This window comes from Physella acuta, unplaced genomic scaffold, assembly GCF_028476545.2.
Source record: "Physella acuta isolate Inbredline_101_S28 unplaced genomic scaffold, ASM2847654v3 ptg000573l, whole genome shotgun sequence".
In the NCBI taxonomy this organism is placed as follows: Eukaryota; Metazoa; Mollusca; class Gastropoda; family Physidae; genus Physella; species Physella acuta.
In genome coordinates this window covers 140,610-161,880 of record NW_026732092.1, presented here as the reverse complement: position 1 = coordinate 161,880, position 21,271 = coordinate 140,610, and the positions used below count along the sequence as shown (strand labels likewise).

At 39.2% G+C, this 21,271-nt stretch overlaps 1 protein-coding gene across 5 annotated transcripts in view; it reads right to left on the bottom strand.

Moving 5' to 3' along the window:
• Window positions 1-21,271, bottom strand: part of LOC131946853 (nuclear hormone receptor HR96) — a 102,170-nt gene that overhangs the window by 22,890 nt on the left and 58,009 nt on the right. For 2 of the 5 annotated variants that reach the window (XM_059307824.1, XM_059307825.1), the window contains exon 1: window positions 14,979-15,111. The exons of the other annotated variants lie outside the window; for them this stretch is intronic. In XM_059307824.1, coding sequence (XP_059163807.1) covers window positions 14,979-15,083 — 105 coding nt within the window. In that variant the 5' untranslated portion in view covers window positions 15,084-15,111. Of the gene's footprint in view, window positions 1-14,978; window positions 15,112-21,271 lie in introns of those variants that run through there. 5 annotated transcript variants of the gene reach the window in all.

Below are 21,271 nucleotides of genomic sequence, written 5' to 3'. Positions count from 1 at the left end.
CTAATGGAGGAGAGTTTTGTTTAAGATATTTAGCTCGTTGGTACTGAGACAGTACATGAACTAACTACTAATTAAACATAATCGATATTAAACCTATTAGTGACCTATGTACCAACAAAACAGATTCGATACTAACACAATATAGGAACTAAGAGCCAACAAACAGAATCGATACAGAAAGAATACATTATCGAATACACGAATACAATGCCGGAACAATAGATAATCACAGTGGTAGTTGAGAGAGAGAGAGACATGTGATGTTTGTGTGGTGATGGTCTAGTTTTAACACAATTCAATACGTGAACATGTCAGCATTTTAAAAGTAGAGGATATAAAATTTGAAAGTGGAGAAAAGATCTATAAATTGACTCATTCTGTCGCACAAAGATGAAAGCCATTGTTTGAGTACACAAAGTATTGGTTCTTGTGGGCTTGACACAAATTGTTTGTCGTTATATGCTCCATCCTAGAGGACTAAACACAAATTGTTTGAATATGTAGTCGACTTTCTATTGTTGTCGTTGGATGCTCCACACTAAAATATGTTTAGGACAAAAAAGGTGCTGAAGCTAATCTTTAAACATTCTTTACAAACAACTTTTTAAAATTAGATGATGATTGTAACAGTCAAATGTAGGATGAATGTATGTTTTGAATGAAGGTGTAAAAAGGCGATATGAATCTGAAATATATTGTGGGCAGGCGCATGCGCAAAAGAGGGGAAGTGAGAGGGAATAAAAAAAGATGACGAAATGAAAGTCGTGGTTTTAGTAGTGTAGCTGCTGTATATCTGATATTAATAAAAAAAACTGTAAAATCCCCAATAATGTGGATTGTATTTGCCTTTAGTTTATGCCATGAACCCAGTCATACAAAAGGGTTGTGACAATGATCATCATGATCTTCATACCAGTGGACCACCGACGGAGCATATGACCCAACCACACCTCTCTATTGTACTCGGTTCTGGGCGATTTCACCAAGTTGAGCCCACGTCATTACGGCTGATTCTGTTTCACTGTTTGATGGTAAAGACTCGCAAAACTATACACACGTATCTCTTGCATCGCATACAAGTGAGTGCAAAATGGAACCATAGAGTTCTTGTTTAAATACATATAGAGGGGGTGGAAGCAGGCAGAAGTGGTTACACGTCTGACTTGATGCATGGAAGGCGAGGCGATTCGGTGCCGTGTGGAATGGTAGGTTCGGATCCCGTTCTGTCTGTTCTGTCTTTACTTGGACTATATTCTGTACCTTTGTCTACCCTTGGCGTTGAAATATCACTTTCTGTTTATATTGCTATTTTGTTTAAATACATAACTTGGTGTGGGAGTTTTTTTTTTTGGCATAGATTGAGAAGCTTTGTCTAAGAGCTAGTGACATCTGTATGTCATTATTTCATTAATTTCCTCCAATCAAGCTTTGTTCGCTCCAGAGCCAGGTGAGATACGTGACGTCATACCGCGTGTTGTTCCATTGGCTCAAACTCATTTACTTCCATCTCGGAGTATATTTTTTTGGAGGCAAAAGGTAATGTTGTGTATCATGTTACAGACTAATCAAACTTTGAACTTTGGTGTTAGTTTTATCATTCATGGGAGGGGTTGGGGCGGGGGGTGAAATAGTAAAGGTCTATCTGGTAAATAATGTTACGGACTACTCAAACTTTCAATTCTGGTCTTAGTTTTATTATTCAAGGGAAGGGTTGGGGGTAAGTTAGTCAGGTCTGTCTGGCGTTTTATGTTACAGACAAATCAAACTGCTCACAGATTAAAATCAACATCACAGGATACTTGCCGACACGTCACATACACGTAAAAATCCAGGAAGTAGAAATCAAGCCAAATATGAACACAGAAAATGTGAGAATAAATGCTTACATTAAAACAAGCAAACTGCTGCACTTTAGAGAATCCAGTTTAAATATGAAATTATTATAATCAAATAATTATTTTTAATTTTATATATTTCGACATTTTTATTTGATGCACTTTTTCGGTAATTCTTTTTGTTTTTTTGTTATCAAAATGTCTATTTCCCGTAAAGTAGATGCAAGTTGTAAAGCCTTTACATGTTGATAGGGGTCAGATTGTGGGTCAGGATGGGGGTCAGAATGTGGGTCAGGATGTACGTACATGTGGTCAAGTAAACAGGCCGGATGATGTGACCGTGCACTCGAACACCGGACATATATCTTGATGACTTCAGTTAAAACGAGGTCAACTCGGGTCAGTACATGTTTGTGTACCAGGACAACAGATCCGGGGATCATTGACCGTAGCCATCGATTCGTCAATTAGCTGCCATTATAACATATAAGGGCGCGTGCGTGCGGGTGTGTGTGAGGGTGAGTGTGTGTGAGTGTGTTTGTGGTGTGTGTGTGGGGGGGGGGGGGGAGACTTTAACTGGAGTCAGAATACATTTCAAAAGCCAATTAAGTATTGATGAACCGGTCGGTGCATGTGAACAGATAGAAATATAAGCTTCAACTACTGAAGTATAAACAAGATTTGCCCGAATGTCTGTCCAAATAGATAGAAATAAGCTCCAAGTACTGAATTATAAACAAGAGATGTGCAGGTATCTTTGCTCCACGTCTACTGGTAAAAAATAGAGTACTAAATATAGCTAAATGATCATTACATTCTAATGTCTTCACCACAAACCGGTAATTAAACTCATTCGAGTGTGCCTGTTTTCTAGGCTGACTAGCTTCAGTCAATAAACAAACCCAAGTTGTAATACCCCCTTGAATGTCGAGTAACATCTGAGAAGGGCGGGGGGAGGGGGTGATGAACAAGTACGGCTTTAGAAAGTTATGTAGGGCCCCGAGGCATCAAAGTACGGCCCATACATGAGTGCAATGCTTTGAAAACATAAAGTGCTTTCACAAATTCAAATCACGACGACTGGATACGCTGGGTGGGGACGTATGGGGTGGTTCTCAGCTCTGTTGTGTGGTCAGTTGTGTGGTCGGTTGTGTGGTCAGTTGTGGGGTCAGTTGTGTGGTCAGTTGTGGGGTCAGTTGTGTGGTCGGTTGTGTGGTCGGTTGTAAGGTCAGTTGTGTGGTCAGTTGTGTGGTCGGTTGTGTGGTCAGTTGTAAGGTCAGTTGTGTGGTCAGTTGTAAGGTCAGTTGTGTGGTCAGATGTGTGGTCAGTTGTGTGGTCTGTTGTGTGGTCAGTTGTGTAGTCAGTTGTGTGGTCGGTTGTGGGGTCAGTTGTGTGGTCAGTTGTGTGGTCAGTTGTGTGGTCAGTTGTGTGGTCAGTTGTGTGGTCAGTTGTGTGGTCAGTTGTGTGGTCGGTTGTGTGGTCAGTCGTGTGGTTAGTCGTGTGGTCTGTTGTGTGGTCAGTTGTGTGGTCAGTTGTGTGGTCAGTTGTGGGGTCAGTTGTTTGGTCAGTTGTGTTGTCAGTTGTGTTGTCAGTTGTGTTGTCAGTTGTAGGTTTGATAGTATGGTCATTTGAGCTGTCAATTGTGTAATCAGTTTTGTAGTCATTTGTAAGGATGATAATATGGTCATTGCAGTAATCAATCATAAAGTTAATGGAATGCTCATGTGAGTGGTAGTATGGCGATTTGTGTGGGCACTGTGTGGTGTAAGGTCATGTGTACATGTGTGTGGTCAATTGTACACTCATCTGTGGGGACACGTAGGCGGTGAAGGGACTCGAACACGTGCCGGGTTAAATGACCATCAACACACGGACCACCAAGAGATACACGTCAGTACACACATTTTTATAGTCCAGCTTTCTAAATATTTTTTTTTATTTGTAACATTTCTATTTATAGGAGCACTAAAGCACACCCAGCAAGCACATTGGAACCCGATTGCGCAACATTACTTATGAATTGTATTAACAACAGCACATTTGCCCCACTTAATACTGATACGTCTTCAACAACCGCCTTTTGATTTCTATATTTAATTTTTGATTCAAAACATAACCAGCCCTTCCGCTAACCCTAACTACAGCTATCAGCTGACCCAGGAGCTTAGAGTTAAAAAAAAATGTTTCGCTTCAGCAACTGCTGGGATGAAGAAAACATCCCCAGCAACACGCATTTCAAGCGACATCTGAATGGCATCATAACCAGACGATAACCACCCGGCAACCACCCGTGGTTGTGACACATCCAGACATCCCCAGCACCACGTATTTATAGCGACATCTGAATGTCACCACAACCACCCGTCAACCACCCGGCAACCCCCCGTGGTTGTGCAGGACCCTACATGCAGTCAGCCGGCCGAACCATATAATTTGATTCCATTGCTCTCCATTTCAGCCATGTTTGGTGAGCGTTTAATAAAAACTCCACAAACAGCTCAATAGCTATTAGATAGACGGCGAGATTTCACAATCCGCGCCACATTTCAACACGTCTATATACCACACGTCCCGGCACAAACCCCCGACATCAAAAGGGACTTTTCAATCCCGAGCCGGTCGTAATTAATACATGACGACAGGGTCGACCCCAGGGCTGCTTTATATGCATTATGTCGTATCGATCTTGGACACATAACGGATGTGTCGTCAGGAGGGATGGGAAAACTTACATATGAATATCATTGACGAAAAACCGACATATGAATGTCATTGACGAAAAACCGACATATGAATATCATTGACGAAAAACCGACATATAAATGTCATTGACGAAAAACCGACATATGAATATCATTGACGAAAAACCGACATATAAATGTCATTGACGAAAAACCGACATATGAATATCATTGACGAAAAACCGACATATGAATATCATTGACGAAAAACCGACATATAAATGTCAGTGACGAAAAACCGACATATGAATATCATTGACGAAAAACCGACATATGAATATCATTGACGAAAAACGGACATATGAATGTCATTGACGAAAAACCGACATATGAATATCATTGACGAAAAATCGACATATGAATGTCATTGACGAAAAACCGACATATGAATATCATTGACGAAAAACCGACATATGAATATCATTGACGAAAAATCGACATATGAATGTCATTGACGAAAAACCGACATATGAATATCATTGACGAAAAATCGACATATGAATGTCATTGACGAAAAACCGACATATAAATATCATTGACGAAAAACCGACATTTAAATGTCAGTGACGAAAAACCGACATATAAATGTCAGTGACGAAAAACCGACATATGAATATCATTGACGAAAAACCGACATATAAATGTCAGTGACGAAAAACCGACATATAAATGTCAGTGACGAAAAACCGACATATAAATGTCAGTGACGAAAAACCGACATATAAATGTCAGTGACGAAAAACCGACATATAAATGTCATTGACGAAAAACTGACATGAATATCATTGACGAAAAACCGACATATGAATATCATTGACGAAAAACCGACATATGAATATCATTGACGAAAAACCGACATATGAATATCATTGACGAAAAACCGACATATGAATATCATTGACGAAAAACCGACATATGAATATCATTGACGAAAAACCGACATATGAATATCATTGACGAAAAACCGACATATGAATATCATTGACGAAAAACCGACATATGAATATCATTGACGAAAAACCCAGTGTCAGTGACGAAAGAAAAAAGCCGTGTCTTAGCATTGCGGCGCGGACAGTTCCGATAAAAAAATAAATCTCGTTCCACTTTTCTTTTGCTGGTTGCATAAAAAACACTTCAACATGTTAGCCGTCTCTTGTCTAAACCTCGGGGTATATTCAAGGGAGGTAATGATATTAATTTCATTGATACAGCTGTTACATCCCCTGGGTATAATTCGAATAATTAGACGAGCATGCTGTGATGAATTAGCCGGCTGGTTGGCTGTTGAGTAGATCTAATAGCTGAGCTGTGTGTCGCAAGCTCTATGGCTATCTCACACTATGGCTGGCTAGCTGTTGGGTAGATCTAATAGCTGAGCTGTGTGTCGCAAGCTCTATGGCTATCTCACATTATGGCTGGCTAGCTGTTGGGTAGATCTAATAGCTGTGCTGTGTGTCGCAAGCTCTATGGCTATCTAACACTGATGGTGGTCCCTGGCGCCGACTATGTAACGTCTGGCTCAATATCAACAGGGTTTCTTTCAGGCGTCTTTTCGGGGTGTGCGGGATGAACACCACTCCCCTCCCCATGCCAATGCACATCAACCGCACCCACCCTACTTGTCACCATAGAAAGAAAGACATACATGAGATAGAATAAACATAATTTTATCAGTATTATCTTCTATCATACTGTACAAGATATCTGTGACCATTCAGTAAAGAGATGACAATTGTGGCCAACCATAGAACGAACATACCAAGACCGTGGGACATCTAACGTCACATATCTGCTTACGCCTCATGCCTACAAACGTCAAAGATCCACTAACATCACAGATCTGCTTACGCACAACACCTACTAACGTCAAACATCTACTAACGTCACACATCTACTAACGTCACACATCTACGACCGTCACACATCTACTGACGTCAACCATCTACCAACGTCACATGACACCATTAAAATCTATTCCAGCCTGGGAATGTGTGAGAGCGATAATTAAATTGTGTGGTCCCGTGTCCTGCCCGCCATAAGAAGAAAACAACAACCCCAGTGATCCAGTAGCGCTACTCGCCGCTCGCTCGATACGGACTGTACCAGGTTTGTCGTTCTTCGTCAAGTCAACTGTGATCGACCCAAGTTGAATGTCAATTATATGTTATGGTTTAGCCGATATCAAAGGGGAAAACCGGGTTCACACAGCTAAACCATTATAAGTTGAATGTCAATTATATGGTATGGTTTAGCCGATATCAAAGGGGAAAACCGGGTTCACACAGCTAAACCATTATAAGTTGAATGTCAATTATATGGTATGGTTTAGCCGATATCAAAGGGAAAAACCGGGTTCACACAGCTAAACCATTATAAGTTGAATGTCAATTATATGGTATGGTTTAGCCGATATCAAAGGGAAAAACCGGGTTCACACAGCTAAACCAATATAAGGCGCTCATTAAATTACAATAATAATAACTATAAAAACCGCTACCTAAAAGACTAGTTATACTGAAGGTATGTTTTAAATGACGTGTGACAGTAATATGGGACGGTAAGTAACTTAGTAAGTTAAATTCCTTTCCAGACCAGTCGAAGCAGAGTAGATTATGTTAGATAGGGCCATTACATTATAATTTAAAACGATTGTGTTGTCTGCAATGTGGGTTTCAAAAATTATCGCATTCGGGAAACGTTAATTTTGGCATTTGTCAAATTCGGGAATTAGACCCATTTGGGCGAACCTCCGTTCGGGCTGATGTGCCATTTGGACAGATTTCCAATCAGGCTTTTGTACCATTCGATACCAAACGCAAGACAACCGATATGTACTGCTCCAACACGCCTTGCTTTCCCCAACTTCCTGCCCAGGTACCCAACTGATACAGAACACGACGCTAACACACGACCAGACCGTTCCATGATACAAAACAGACTCATTAAAACATGCAACAATACAATCCCAATTTTAAAACAATACAATCCCAATTACAACATGCAACAATACAATCCCAATTTTAAAACAATACAATCCCAATTACAACATGCAACAATACAATCCCAATTTTAAAACAATACAATCCCAATTACAACATGCAACAATACAATCCCAATTTTAAAACAATACAATCCCAATTACAACATGCAACAATACAATCCCAATTTTAAAACAATACAATCCCAATTACAACATGCAACAATACAATCCCAATTATAACATGCAACAATACAATCCAATTGCAACATGCAACAATACGATCCCAATTACAACATGCAACAACACAATCCCAATTACAACAATAAACTACAACAATACGGGAAAGAATCAATCTTACAAACGAGTTCGTCATCATAAACGTCGGCTCTGATTGATTTATACTGAAAATGTCAAGTTTATAAAACACTTTATTTACAGGTCTTTCTGATACCCATTTTCTATATATATAATTCTCTTCTTCGAGCCGTTAGAAAACAAGCTGCAAGCGCGCTCCCTAACATCCCCACCCCTACATGATCTTAGTGAGCTGTGGTTCACGCTATGTTTACCTTCGTGGAGTTGGGTTTAGTGACGGCTATTATGGGCAGATAATTTAGTTTGAAACGATTTTAAACGTGGGGGGGGGGGGGGGGGAGAGGAAGGGGGGGGGTTATGGTCCTTAACGAGCTACTTATAGTGTTTTAAAGAAATATTTTCAGTGTCAGCGTTGGTACTGTCGAATTCACAAATTATGAATTACTGAAAAGTAGAAAAAACAACAACTAAATAGCGGCGTATGTTATGCCGCGGGCCGGCTCGTTTATTTTACTTGACTTGGCCGTCTTGATTGAAAACTGATATCCATTTATTTTACGTGATTTAGTTGTCTTGACTGAAAACTGATATCCATTTATTTCACTTGACTTATGCGTTACCTTGACTGAAAACGGTATCCATTTATTTGACTTGAATGTATAAAAACTACACCGTGGAAATGCCGATACTTTGGTCTTTTAAACTAGTAATTAGTGTACGAGTGGTGTAAATGTACCGCCATTGTGGTTGCTCATAGAAAATGGTTCACTCAGTGCTGGTCTCTCCCTAGGTTGACTGATGGTAAGGGTGGGGTGTGGGAGGGGGGTTGATGCTCCATTAACTCCCTTAGGTCGAGTGGACTCGGTGTAACAAGGGCGAGTAAACCACGTGATGAAGTGGGGGGGGGGGCATTCAGGCTAGGGACGTCACTTAGTTTAGTGCTGGAAATCATGGGGTAGGGGGGGGGGGGGGTTGGAAACATAAGGTCAGGGCTGTTACTTTTAACAGGGGTAATGTCGTAATCAGGGGAGGTCAGGGGCATAACTGTGCTGATATATATATATATATATATATATATATATATATATATATATATATATATATATATATATATATATATATATATATATATATATATATATATATATACATACACGGCTACAGGACATTACCCCCCTGGATATTTCCCCCCCGGACATTTCCCCCCCCCGTATTTACCCCCAGAGCAATTACCCCCCAGAGCAATTACCCCCCTGTCAATTACCCCCACCGGGGAATTACCACCCCCCTCTCAAGTTGAAATCCACTCTAACTAGAATTTTATACCTATTTACTACTTTAATCCAAACCTTAAGAAAAAGACCGAAACCTAAGCATCCACCTTAGCCTAAAACTTCACACAAAACCAAAACCAAAGCTAGACACAACCCTAACCCTAGCTCTAACCCTAACCCTAACCCTAGCCCAAACCATAGCCCTAACCCTAACCCTATCCCTAGCCCTAGACCTAACCCTAAACCTAGCCCTAACCCTAACTCTAACCCTGTCCGGGGGGGGGGTAATGTCCTACTGGGCGGGGGGTAATTGACAGGGGGGGGGGGGGGGTAATTGACAGGGGGGTAATTACTCTGGGGGGTAATGTCGGGGGGGGGGGGGAAATATCCGGGGGGTAATTGACAGGGGGGAAATGCCCTGTTCCCACATACACATGCCTCTGTTGATGAATCCCCCATCACCTAAAGTAAACACTACAATATATAAATATTCCAGATCGTAACAAATCATGTACAGTAACAATCTATATTTGAATTTCAAATGAGCTTAGAATTATTCGATCTGACAGACCCCCTGATTTCCTGGTACAAGGGTGAGCGCAGCGACTCTATGGGGGCGGGCTTTACAGACGTGTTCCATACACAGGCTCTGCCGATCATTCTCTTATGTAAACCTTATTCGGTGTGGGAGGAGTTGTTTGATGGAAATAAGAGGATTAGTGTCTTATGGAAATAACAGAGTCAGGGAATATAGTCGAATTATATGTGTATTTAGATGTGTGTATATGTGTTGGTGGTATGTATGTGTTGGTGGTGTGTGTGTTTTGTGTGGTATATGTATGTTCCGGTAAATGGTATGTGTCTCTGAATGTGATGCTTCGGTATGCGTATGGGTTTACCATACTGTAGGTAGATCAATACATATGTATTTGATCACGAAGAAAGGGAGTTATCTCTATAACTTTGTAAAAGAAAAATAAAACGAGTTAAATACACTTTTTCTGTAGATGGGTAGGATACCAGTTTTGGTCGCTTATGAAATATGTTAAACTCAATTTAGTTTCCAGTGTATATTTTTTAATGCATGTTTTTTTTGTATATTTTTTTATTGATTTGGAAGGGTAAAAATTAAATAGTCGATACCTAAGTTTAAAATATAATAAGTACCTCATCTAGTATTTGTATTCCATTATCTAGATATATCTAGATTTAATGTAAAAAATATCGCACTATCGAAAATGAATAAAAACTGAGTTATGAGACTTGAATATAACACCACAGACAGACAGACAGACAGACAGACAGACAGACAGACAGACAGACAGACAGACAGACAGACAAACAGACAGACAGACAGACAGACAGAGTTATTTAAGACAAAAAAAAAACGTGTAGGAAAATCCCCGCCTAATGATCATGTATACACCGTGTAAATGTACATTGGACGAGGGCCCGGGGGACACGTTCTGACAATTATTGATACAGTTTTCAGGCACGGCCTTGACACCAGACACCCACCCCCCTGGTGAACAGGAACCACACCCCCACCCCCTCACTAAAGTACACCGGTACTTTCTCTTACGTCAATAATACAACCAAGGTGTCGTTTATTTGAATTATTTTTTTTTTTCACCAGGAAATAACATTGCTTCCCAGGGAGATGAGATTTAGGTGACTTTTACTTCCAAGTCAAGAACGGGGCCAGTATAAAAACAAATACTGAATCACCTCCCTTGGACAAGAACCGTAACTACCGTGTAGAGAATGGTTGTGAGCATCAGAGCGTGACGAGCTTGTCGTGGTTTAGAGTTATTAGACCGTGGTGTGCTGTCATGGTTTCCTGCTAAAGCGGCCTACCATGTGTCACAATACACACCACTGAAATATTTACCACAGGTATATACGAATGTAAGCATTGTCATTGTTGCGGGGATATGCGGTTCATATGGTTGGGGTGAAATATGTACATACATTAGTGAGATGCGTTTGAACGTTAATGAGGAAAAAAACAACAAGTAATAAAAAGTCAGTTCACGTGTCCGGCCACAAGGCTCCCGTTGACGCATTCATCGATCGAGGCGCTGACGAGATCTGGGTCATGAAAATCATAAAACGCCTACAGGAAACAACAGGGTACATTAAAGTCACCAGACGTCGAGGGATGCTCTAGATATCCACGGGGATAAAATAAAGGGGGGGGGGACGGACACCAGGCATTCCAATCTGGAAGCTAATCAATAGGTTAATAATATCGATCTGGAATACGTACGTCTGACGCAAGACGGCGCCCCAGAGAAAACAGCTGCCAGCAAAACCGGCGGGCAATTATAGTCCACTGACGTCATTGACGGCCGGGTCAGCTCCGGGCTAAACATAACAAAACTACAGGGCAATTTTTGTTGAAGCAATTTTTGTTGGGGCAATTTTTGTTGGGGCAATTTTTGTTGGGGCAATTTTTGTTGGGGCAATTTTTGTTGAAGCAATTTTAAGGGGGCAATTTTAGTTGGAGCAATTTTAAGGGGCAATTTTAGTTGAAGCAATTTAAAGGGGCAATTTTTGTTGAAGCAATTTTAAGGGGGCAATTTTAGTTGGAGCAATTTTAAGGGGCAATTTTAGTTGAAGCAATTTAAAGGGGCAATTTTAGATGAAGCAATTTTAGTTGAAGCAATGTTAGTTGAAACAACTTGAAGGGGCAATTTTTAGTTGAAGCAATTTTAAGGTCAATTTTAGTTGAAGCAATTTTAGTCGAAGCAATTTTAAGGGGCAATTTTAGTCGAAGCAATTTTAAGGGGCAATTTTAGTCGAAGCAATTTTAATGGGCAATTTTTGTTGATACAACTTTAAGGGGCAGTTTTTGTTGAAGCTATTTTAAGGGGCAATTTTAGTTGAAGCAAAGCAGATCTAATGGGAAATTTTAGTTAAAACAAAGTAATTCTAAGGGGAAATTTTAGTTAAAGTAATACTTTAAAAAGTTTCAGATAAAGCAGAGCAAGCCTACGGAGAAATTTTAGTTTAAAAATGCTATACAAAAATGAAAATGAGGAAAATTAATGCAGGGGGCGGGGGCTATACGGTAGCTATACAAATACTGTGGTAAATGGGTCTATAAAACCAATGTCGCGTTAAAATCAAGAACACTAACACGAGATGCGGAATAAAACGTTAAAAATAAACACCTTTAAGACAAGCATAACACGCAGACAAAAGAGTTTCTTGTGTCATTAGAAATCCCGCCAATTAATGGAAATCTCGTCAGTTTATCGAGATCCCTTCCAACTTCCGGGTCGGGAGCACGTGACCTGGGGCCATTTTCTCCCCACAGAACGGAACCAGATTTGATCGAACGGAAGGCGGCCTTAGAAATGAACCTAATCTATTACACGAGCAGCCTCTGACGGGTTGGATGTAGGCTCAAGTTAACAACTTGATGACATCCAGGTGTCGAGAGTATGTCAATTCAGGTGCGTGATGGTTCACGTGACATCATTAACATATTCGTTGTAGGACATTTTAGTTTCGTCTGCTTTAAACAAGCGTAGTACGTAGTTATATATGTCGTTAAAAACAGCGGGGGAAAAACAGGTAAAATTGTTTTGACTAAGATAAAGCGTAAAGGGTGTAAACGAAAGCAGATATCTGGCGCTCAAAGTATCAACAAGAAGTTAGAATACCTGTGGCAAGATTCGCTAAAGAAAGGGAAATAACGGTGACAAGATTCGCCAAAGAAATAAAAATATCTGTGACAAGATTCACTAAAGAAATGAAAATACTTGTGACAAGATTCGCTAAAGAAATGAAAATACCTGTGACAAAATTCCTGGCTAAAGAAATGAAAATATATGTGACAAGATTCACTAAAGAAATAAAAATATCTGTGACAAGATTCGCTAAAGAAATGAAAATATCTGTGACAAGATTCACTAAAGAAATAAAAATACCTGTGACAAGATTCACTAAAGAAAGGAAAATACCTGTGACAGGTTTCGTTACAGAAATGAAAATACCTGTGACAAGATTCGCTAAAGAAATGAAAATATCTGTGACAAGATTCACTAAAGAAATAAAAATATCTGTGACAAGATTCACTTAAGAAAGGAAAATACCTGTGACAAGATTCGCTAAAGAAATGAAAATACCTGTGACAGGTTTCGTTACAGAAATGAAAATACATGTGACAAGATTCGCTTAAGAATTAAAAATTCGCGTGATAAGTTCAGCTAAACAAATGTTTGCGATGAGGTCCACTATACAAATATTTGTGACAGGTTTTTCTATGAAAATATGTTCACACCATTTACATAAGAAGGTAAAGTCAACTTCCTCATCCTAACCCACGGGTAGAAGGAAACAATAACAGGTATATCAACAAGGAAACACTTTCACAGATTGTATTCTACAACTCCAGTAAATATGGCAGGAAAGGGGGGGGGGGGGCAGAAGGGGGTTGATAAAAGTCAATTTTTGTGGCCCCGTCTGGACGAGAGAGAGAGGGGGGGGGGAGGAAGGTGCTCACACACGTTCAATTGAGCTTTAATACACTTATGCTTCATTCGAACTGTATACATTTGTACTATAGTTCTCTAGTCTTAACAAACAACAACAGCACACGACATCTAGATTCATATAATTAGTAAAGAAATGATGCGCACAAAACAACACGGGTCAGAACACTACTGCCTGCCACAACAGAAAAATTGCAGTTTTACACATCATTTCTTTACGGCGAACTTTCCGTGTGTTTGTTTGTAGGTTTGTGGTCAAGTATTAAAACTCAGAGCCACTTCTATTGTAGAAATGTCTTTCTAAGATGAAAACCAAGGACACGATGAATCGGAAATAGACAATTTTTAAAGGCTTTTTATCTATTGTCCCCAGCACATTCAGCTATTAATATTTAAATCAGACATTGCCGAGTAGAATGAATTACTAAATAAATTATTTACTTTGCCAACATCGCATACACAATGCATTTTATTGAATTAGTATGTACGTTGGAATACAGTTTTAAGGGATATATAATAGTTAAAGGGGAGGGGGAGGATTTAAAAATGTACGCGTGACTGTGGCGGGGGGGGGGGGGGAAGGGGGGGGTGAAGAAGAGGGTTGGTCGATAAAGTTAAGTAAAAGTAACTAGAATATAACAAAACACGTGCAAATAGCACGCTCTATATTTTTGTCTGGAAGGTAATATTATTTTCCAAACAAAATCGATCCCAAAGTATATGTTTAAGCCGTAGTTAGATCTGTATAGGAGATTTTATTTTTATTTTACCCCCCAATAGGCCGTGGAATTTAGGCAGGAACTAAAATGGTACGGTATGATAAGTCGAATGTCAGCAAATGTCAGGTCTGTATATATACAAGCATAATGTCAACAAATGACAGGTTTATACATGTATGACAAGTATAAATGTAAGTCTATAATGTATAAAAAGTCTAATGTTACCAAATGTCAGGTCTCTAAATTTATGATAAATCGAGTTTCACCAATTGTCAGGTCTATACATCTGTAAGATGTTAGGTGTCACCAAATGACATGTCTATCATCTCATCTATGACATATCAAGTGTCACGAAATGACTGGTCTATACAGCTATGACATGTGAAGCGTCACCAAATGTCAAGGTCTATAATCTATGACATGTCAAGTGTCACGAAATGACTGGTCTATACATCTATGACATGTCAAGCGTCACCAAATGTCAAGGTCTATACATCTATGACATGTCAAGCGTCACCAAATGTCATGTCTATACATCTATAATAGGTCAGGTGTCATCAAATGTCATGTCTATACATCTATGACATGTCACCAAATGACAGGTGTACTCACCCAGCTCGTCTTCTCCCACATAGACAGGTACGAGTGAGGTGTGTAGTTGTAGAAGTTCTCCAGCCATCGCACAGGGAACTGGCTGGGCGGAGAGAACTCGGTCATTGTGGGCTTATAATCCGCTGTGGGCTTATAATCCGTGGTGGGCTTATAATCCGTGGTGGGCTTATAATCCCTTGTTATTGCGGGCTTACAATCCCTTGTTATGGTGGGCTTATAATCCGTGGTGGGCTTATAATCCGTGGTGGGCTTATAATCCCTTGTTATTGCGGGCTTACAATCCCTTGTTATGGTGGGCTTATAATCCGTTGTTATTGTATGATTATATTCCGTTCTGAAAGTGGGTTTATAATCCGTTGGGACTGTGGGCTTATATAATCCGTGGTGTGAGTTCGGATTTAAGCCCTTTATATTTGTGTCAACAAGTTAGACAACCTGAGGTCTTTCAACAACAAGGGCTACGGCACATTTCACTAAATTAGAGTCGCATATCTAATTTCAATTGAATGTCATATTTGTAACAATTAGACCACTTCAACATCTGATATATATATATATATATATATATATATATATATATATATATATATATATATATATATATATATATATATATATCCTATATTTAGCCTATATACCCACACACACACAATAATACGTAGTGAGGCTAACATTTGCAAATGATTTTATGTACATAATGCCACTAGATCTAATGAACTTGTGAATAACAAAACAGGTTCGCCAACTGATTATGCCCCCTGTCAAGCAAATAAATAACCCTACAGGACGCATGCAGATGTAAGCTCGCCACAGAAACCGCATGCAATGAGGTATATCCCACAGCAATAAAACAACAAGGAAAAAAAATCGCCTGTTAATGTATTAGCTTAATATCTGCTTATTGACCTTTTTGTTTTGAAAGCAGATTGCTACATAAAAACATAACCTGATCACGGTATGGAGGGGAAAACCCCAAGGCTAGTATGATATTAAAGTCATATATGCTTCAGTTCTAAAGAAATAGAGGATTAGATATTCGAAATGCCCCGGAATTTACATCTAATCCTGCTTTTATAGACATGTTTTCTTGGCCGGGCGAAGCACGTTCGATATTAATTGAATATGTTATAATTCTTAACAGCGGTCCCCGTATATTTTTTATAGGGCCCCAGGAGAAAACAACTCTGTGGAATGGGGATACGTTAAGTTGATAGAGCAAGTAAGAGTGGCGTAGAATACTGCAGTGGTGAGTCGTGTCGTGTTACTTGGGTGAGGTGATAACTGATTGTTATACTGCAGTGGTGAGTCGTGTCTTGTTACTTGAGTGAGGTGATAACTGATTGTTATACTGCAGTGGTGAGTCGTGTCTTGTTACTTGGGTGAGGTTATAACTGATTGTTATACTGCAGTGGTCAGTCGTGTCTTGTTACTTGGGTGAGGTGATAACTGATTGTTATACTGCAGTGGTCAGTCGTGTCTTGTTACTTGGGTGAGGTGATAACTGATTGTTATACTGCAGTGGTCAGTCGTGTCTTGTTACTTGGGTGAGGTGATAGGCGATCACTGATTGTTATACTGCAGTGGTCAGTCGTGTTTTTTTTACTTGGGAGAGGGGATAGGCGATCACTGATTGTTATAATGCAGTGGTCAGTCGTGTCTTGTTGAGGGAGGTGATAGGCGATCACTGATTGTTATACTGCAGTGGTCAGTCGTGTCTTGTTACTTGGGAGAGGTGATAGGCGATCACTGATTGTTATACTGCAGTGGTCAGTCGTGTCTTGTTACTTGGGTGAGGTGATAGGCGATCACTGATTGTTATACTGCAGTGGTCAGTCGTGTTTTTTTTACTTGGGAGAGGGGGTAGGCGATCACTGATTGCTATAATGCAGTGGTCAGTCGTGTCTTGTTACTTGGGAGAGGGGATAGGCGACCACTGCAATGGTCAGTCGTGTCTTGTTGGGGGAGGTAATATGCGGTCACTGATTGTTATACTGCAGTGGTCAGTCGTGTCTAGTTACTTGGGGGAGATGATAGGGGATCACTGATTGTTATACTGCAGTGGTCAGCGAGTCCAAACGAATCAAACTGTTAAGTGCATGGTCACGTGACTGATGAACCAGTACATTTTCATGTACAGAGTACATGCTATTTCACGGGTACTGTAAACGCCACACAAGGAAAGGTTTATAACGAAAACAAAAGCCGACCTAAGAGAAGAGACATCGTCTTAAGAATCACCATCTACACCTGCTAGTCATTGATTCGACTCTCAACTTACGGGTTTGGGGAACGGCGCAATCATCTCACCCGATGAAGGGGGGGGGGGGGGGGGAAGGTAGCACCGCTATAACAGCCCTTTGTGGAATATTTAAAGTCAGGTTGACAGGTTGCCCAATCGTTAAATCTTATAATCTAAAAAAAAAATTAACATATCCTTACTAGACAATCATCGATTGGAAATCTTTGTTTAGTGACAATCATTAAATCAATCATGTCAGGGTCGCTTACTTACACACCACAATCATCAACTGATAAAAACTAATTATAACACCACAATTATTAAATGACAAATACCGTCCAGGATCGTCTAACAAAACACTACAATCATTACCTGACAAAAACTATCCAGGGTCACCTACAAAAACACCACAATCATTAACTGACAAAAACTATCCAGGGTCACCTAAAAAAACACCACAATCATTAACTGACAAAAACTATCCAGGGTCACCTAAAAAACACCACAATAATTAACTGACAAAAACTATCCAGGGTCACCTAACAAAAATACACCAATAATTAACCGACAAAAACTATCCAGGGTCACCTAACAAAAACACACCAATCATTAACTGACAAAAACTATCCAGGGTCACCTAACAAAAATACACCAATAATTAACCGACAAAAACCAAACACGAGCGACCCACATCCCACAAACGAGGAACTTAAATTAGCGGCCAATGGAGCCGGTGCGTGTGCAGTGAAGCGCTCACCCGCACCCTGACCTCATCAAACGGGAGCACAACAGGTGTGCCAGCAACACTCATAGCAAGCTGTTACCCCGTCGGTCGAAGTATTTTAACACTAGATCATTAGCGCTGGACACTTTCAAACCTTTCATGTCGAGATGTTACCCCGTCGGTCAAAGTTTTTTACCACTAGATCATTAGCGCTGGACACTTTTAAACCTTTCATGTAGGGATATGGGGCCTTCATTTACAACAATTTATTGGCTAAATTAAGTGTGATTATTAATGAATGGTGAAAAATACATTCGTCTAATAAGTGAATAAATACAACAATATTGATTTAGCTTGAGTAATTTTTTTATACAATGGTATTGACCTATGGTCGGAAATCGTCAGTTTCTGAAAATCCTAACGGAAATAAGAAATTAATAAAAACAAGAAAATGAATAACCCCATTGATGAAAACCCTAAGAATGAAAATCACCATTTAATAAAAGACGTAAGGATGGAAATTACTTGTTACTTTATTAATGAAACCCCTAGGAACGTCATGCTAATTATAAGAAAGAAAATCATCCTTTAATTGAAAACCTAAGAACAGGAAGCTAAGAAAGGAAATCATCCTTTAATTGAAAACCTAAGAACAAGATGCTAAGAAAGAAAATCATCATTTAATTGAAAACCTAAGAACAGGATGCTAAGAAAGAAAATCATCATTTAATTGAAAACCTAAGAACAGGATGCTAAGAAAGAAAATCATCATTTAATTGAAAACCTAAGAACATGAAGCTAAGAAAGAAAATCATCATTTAATTGAAAACCTAAGAACAGGATGCTAAGAAAGAAAATCATCATTTAATTGAAAACCTAAGAACAGGATGCTAAGAAAGAAAATCATCCTTTAATTGAAAACCTGAGAACATGATGCTGAGAAAGAAAATCATCCTTTAATTGAAAACCTAAGAACGGACTACTAACAAAGAAAATCATCCTTTAATTGAAAACCTAAGAACGGGTTACTAAGAAAAAAAATCATCCTTTAATTGAGAACCCAAGGCAAGCCACATTTTTAACGATTATATTATCCAGAAAAATTCGTGGCATCTCCTCGCATCTCTAATTGACATAATCACCGATCCAATCAATTTTTACGTTAGGTAAAACTCGAGCACACGTTACGTAGCAGTAGATATGTGGGCGACTCAAATTCTTTAGGGTGGGGGAGGTGCTTAAGGACAGGTACCGACACACTTTCACTGTTACAAGCAGATCAATCGTTGATCAATTAAGGCAATCCGTAACGGGTGCTGCCATTTTAAACAAATTTAATGTTTCATTGTTTTTATTTTATTATTAGTTAGAAATACATTTATTTGTTTTGGTACCCAATGCATAAAATAAAACAAAAGAAAAATGGGAATTATTGTGTTTTGCCAAAAAAAAGATATTTTAATTTTAAATAACAATCGGCCACAGCTTGACTTAAACAATACAACTATAACTATAAACGTTCTTTTTTTTTTTTTGCTAAGTGCTAAGCTTAAGCCTCTTACTGTGTAAATCTATTAATCGCCGCTGCTATATACTCTACATCTGTCAGAAAAATGTGAATAGAACCGTGAGTGCTGATACTAGCACACCATGAGCCCCAGCAACATGTGGCGCGATAGCTAGACTTCATGCTAATTCACGGCCACAGGTGATCAAAGCTTATTCATCAATGTTAAGTCGTACGTCAATAGACTGTGGTCTTACTGCAACACCCACGGGCCCGTATTGAAATAATAATACCAGCCTACGGTGAGTCAATAGATTATATATTCCATCATATTCCCAGCAGCACTAACTGACACCTCACACACACTCATTAACACGTGACAAACCTTGCTACAACCTCACCAGTCCTCACTTTAACTCGTATTAAACCTACTGCAACTCCACCAAACTTCATTACAACATCCACCAAACTTCACTACAACACCCACCAAACTTCACTACAACACCCACCAAACTTCACTACAACACACACCAAACTTCACTACAACACCCACCAAACTTCACTACAACATCCACCAAACTTCACTACAACCCCACCAGTGCTCACTTCAACTCGTATTAAACCTACCGCAACACCCACCAAACTTCACCACAACATCCACTCTCACTACAACGCCCACCCTCACTACAACACACACCAAACTTCCTACAACATCCATTCTCACTACAACAAGCACCAAACCTTACTCAACACCAAAGCCCAAACAATGTTAGCAAACTATCAAAAGACCACACATCAGCATCATGTGGCCCTGGAGCCGTATAGGCTCTATGCACTATGTGAAGAAGTTCTAACCGACAAATTAAGAAATACACAATACACTATCTAGACTTAAATGTAACTTGTGGACAGTACCGGAAATGAAATACACAATACAGAATTTAATGTAAATTGTTTAGTTAATATTATAAGAACTGAAATACACCGTCTAAATGTAACTTTACATTTGGCAGCACACACTCACAAATATCTACATTTCATTACCCCATCCAAATTATATTTCAAATAAACCAGCATTGATCTCCCCTAAACTTTTTCGAATTTACTTATATAACACTACGGGGGATGGCACCTCGGGATATAGACATGAATTTTAATCCATTTTTAATTACTTAAACTTTTTAAAATAGAATAGAGTCTCGTAGAAAAAAGAATTGCGCACCAAGGGAACAGCAAACAATGTGTGTATAAATTCATGTGCATTTTTGAGAAATCCGAAATAGCGTAAAGTATTACTTTTGGTAAACGGAAAGTACTGAAAATTTGAAACAAGGCAGAGAATAAGATCTTTTACTTAAGAGTTAAATGTGAAATTTCGTCTATCTAACTGAAACAGTATGCCTACTAATGTTGCAGGCTTATGAAAACCCAAAAGTAGAATAAGTTCCATTTCCGGTAACCGGAAATAGCTAAAAAGTTGATACAGAACTATAGATTTGATATAATACTTATATATGAAATTTCATCCAACTAGCTGTAACGGTACTTAAGTTATCGTGTTCATAGACAAACACACAGACATACGGACAAAATTGCAAAACTATGTTTTTTCCGACTGAGGGAGGTGTAAAACGTTAAGATTTCTTAAAATCTAAATTTAGATTTTTTTGCACGATTACAATACTTCCTCTACACTTCGTATACGAGAAAGTAAAAATTAGAAAAAAAAATGTTATAAATTAAAAAGAATCAAGCTCTTAAACAAAATTTTAAAAAATGTATGGCGACGCGTGCCAAGGCGAATGAGACCCCCTTGTGTATAG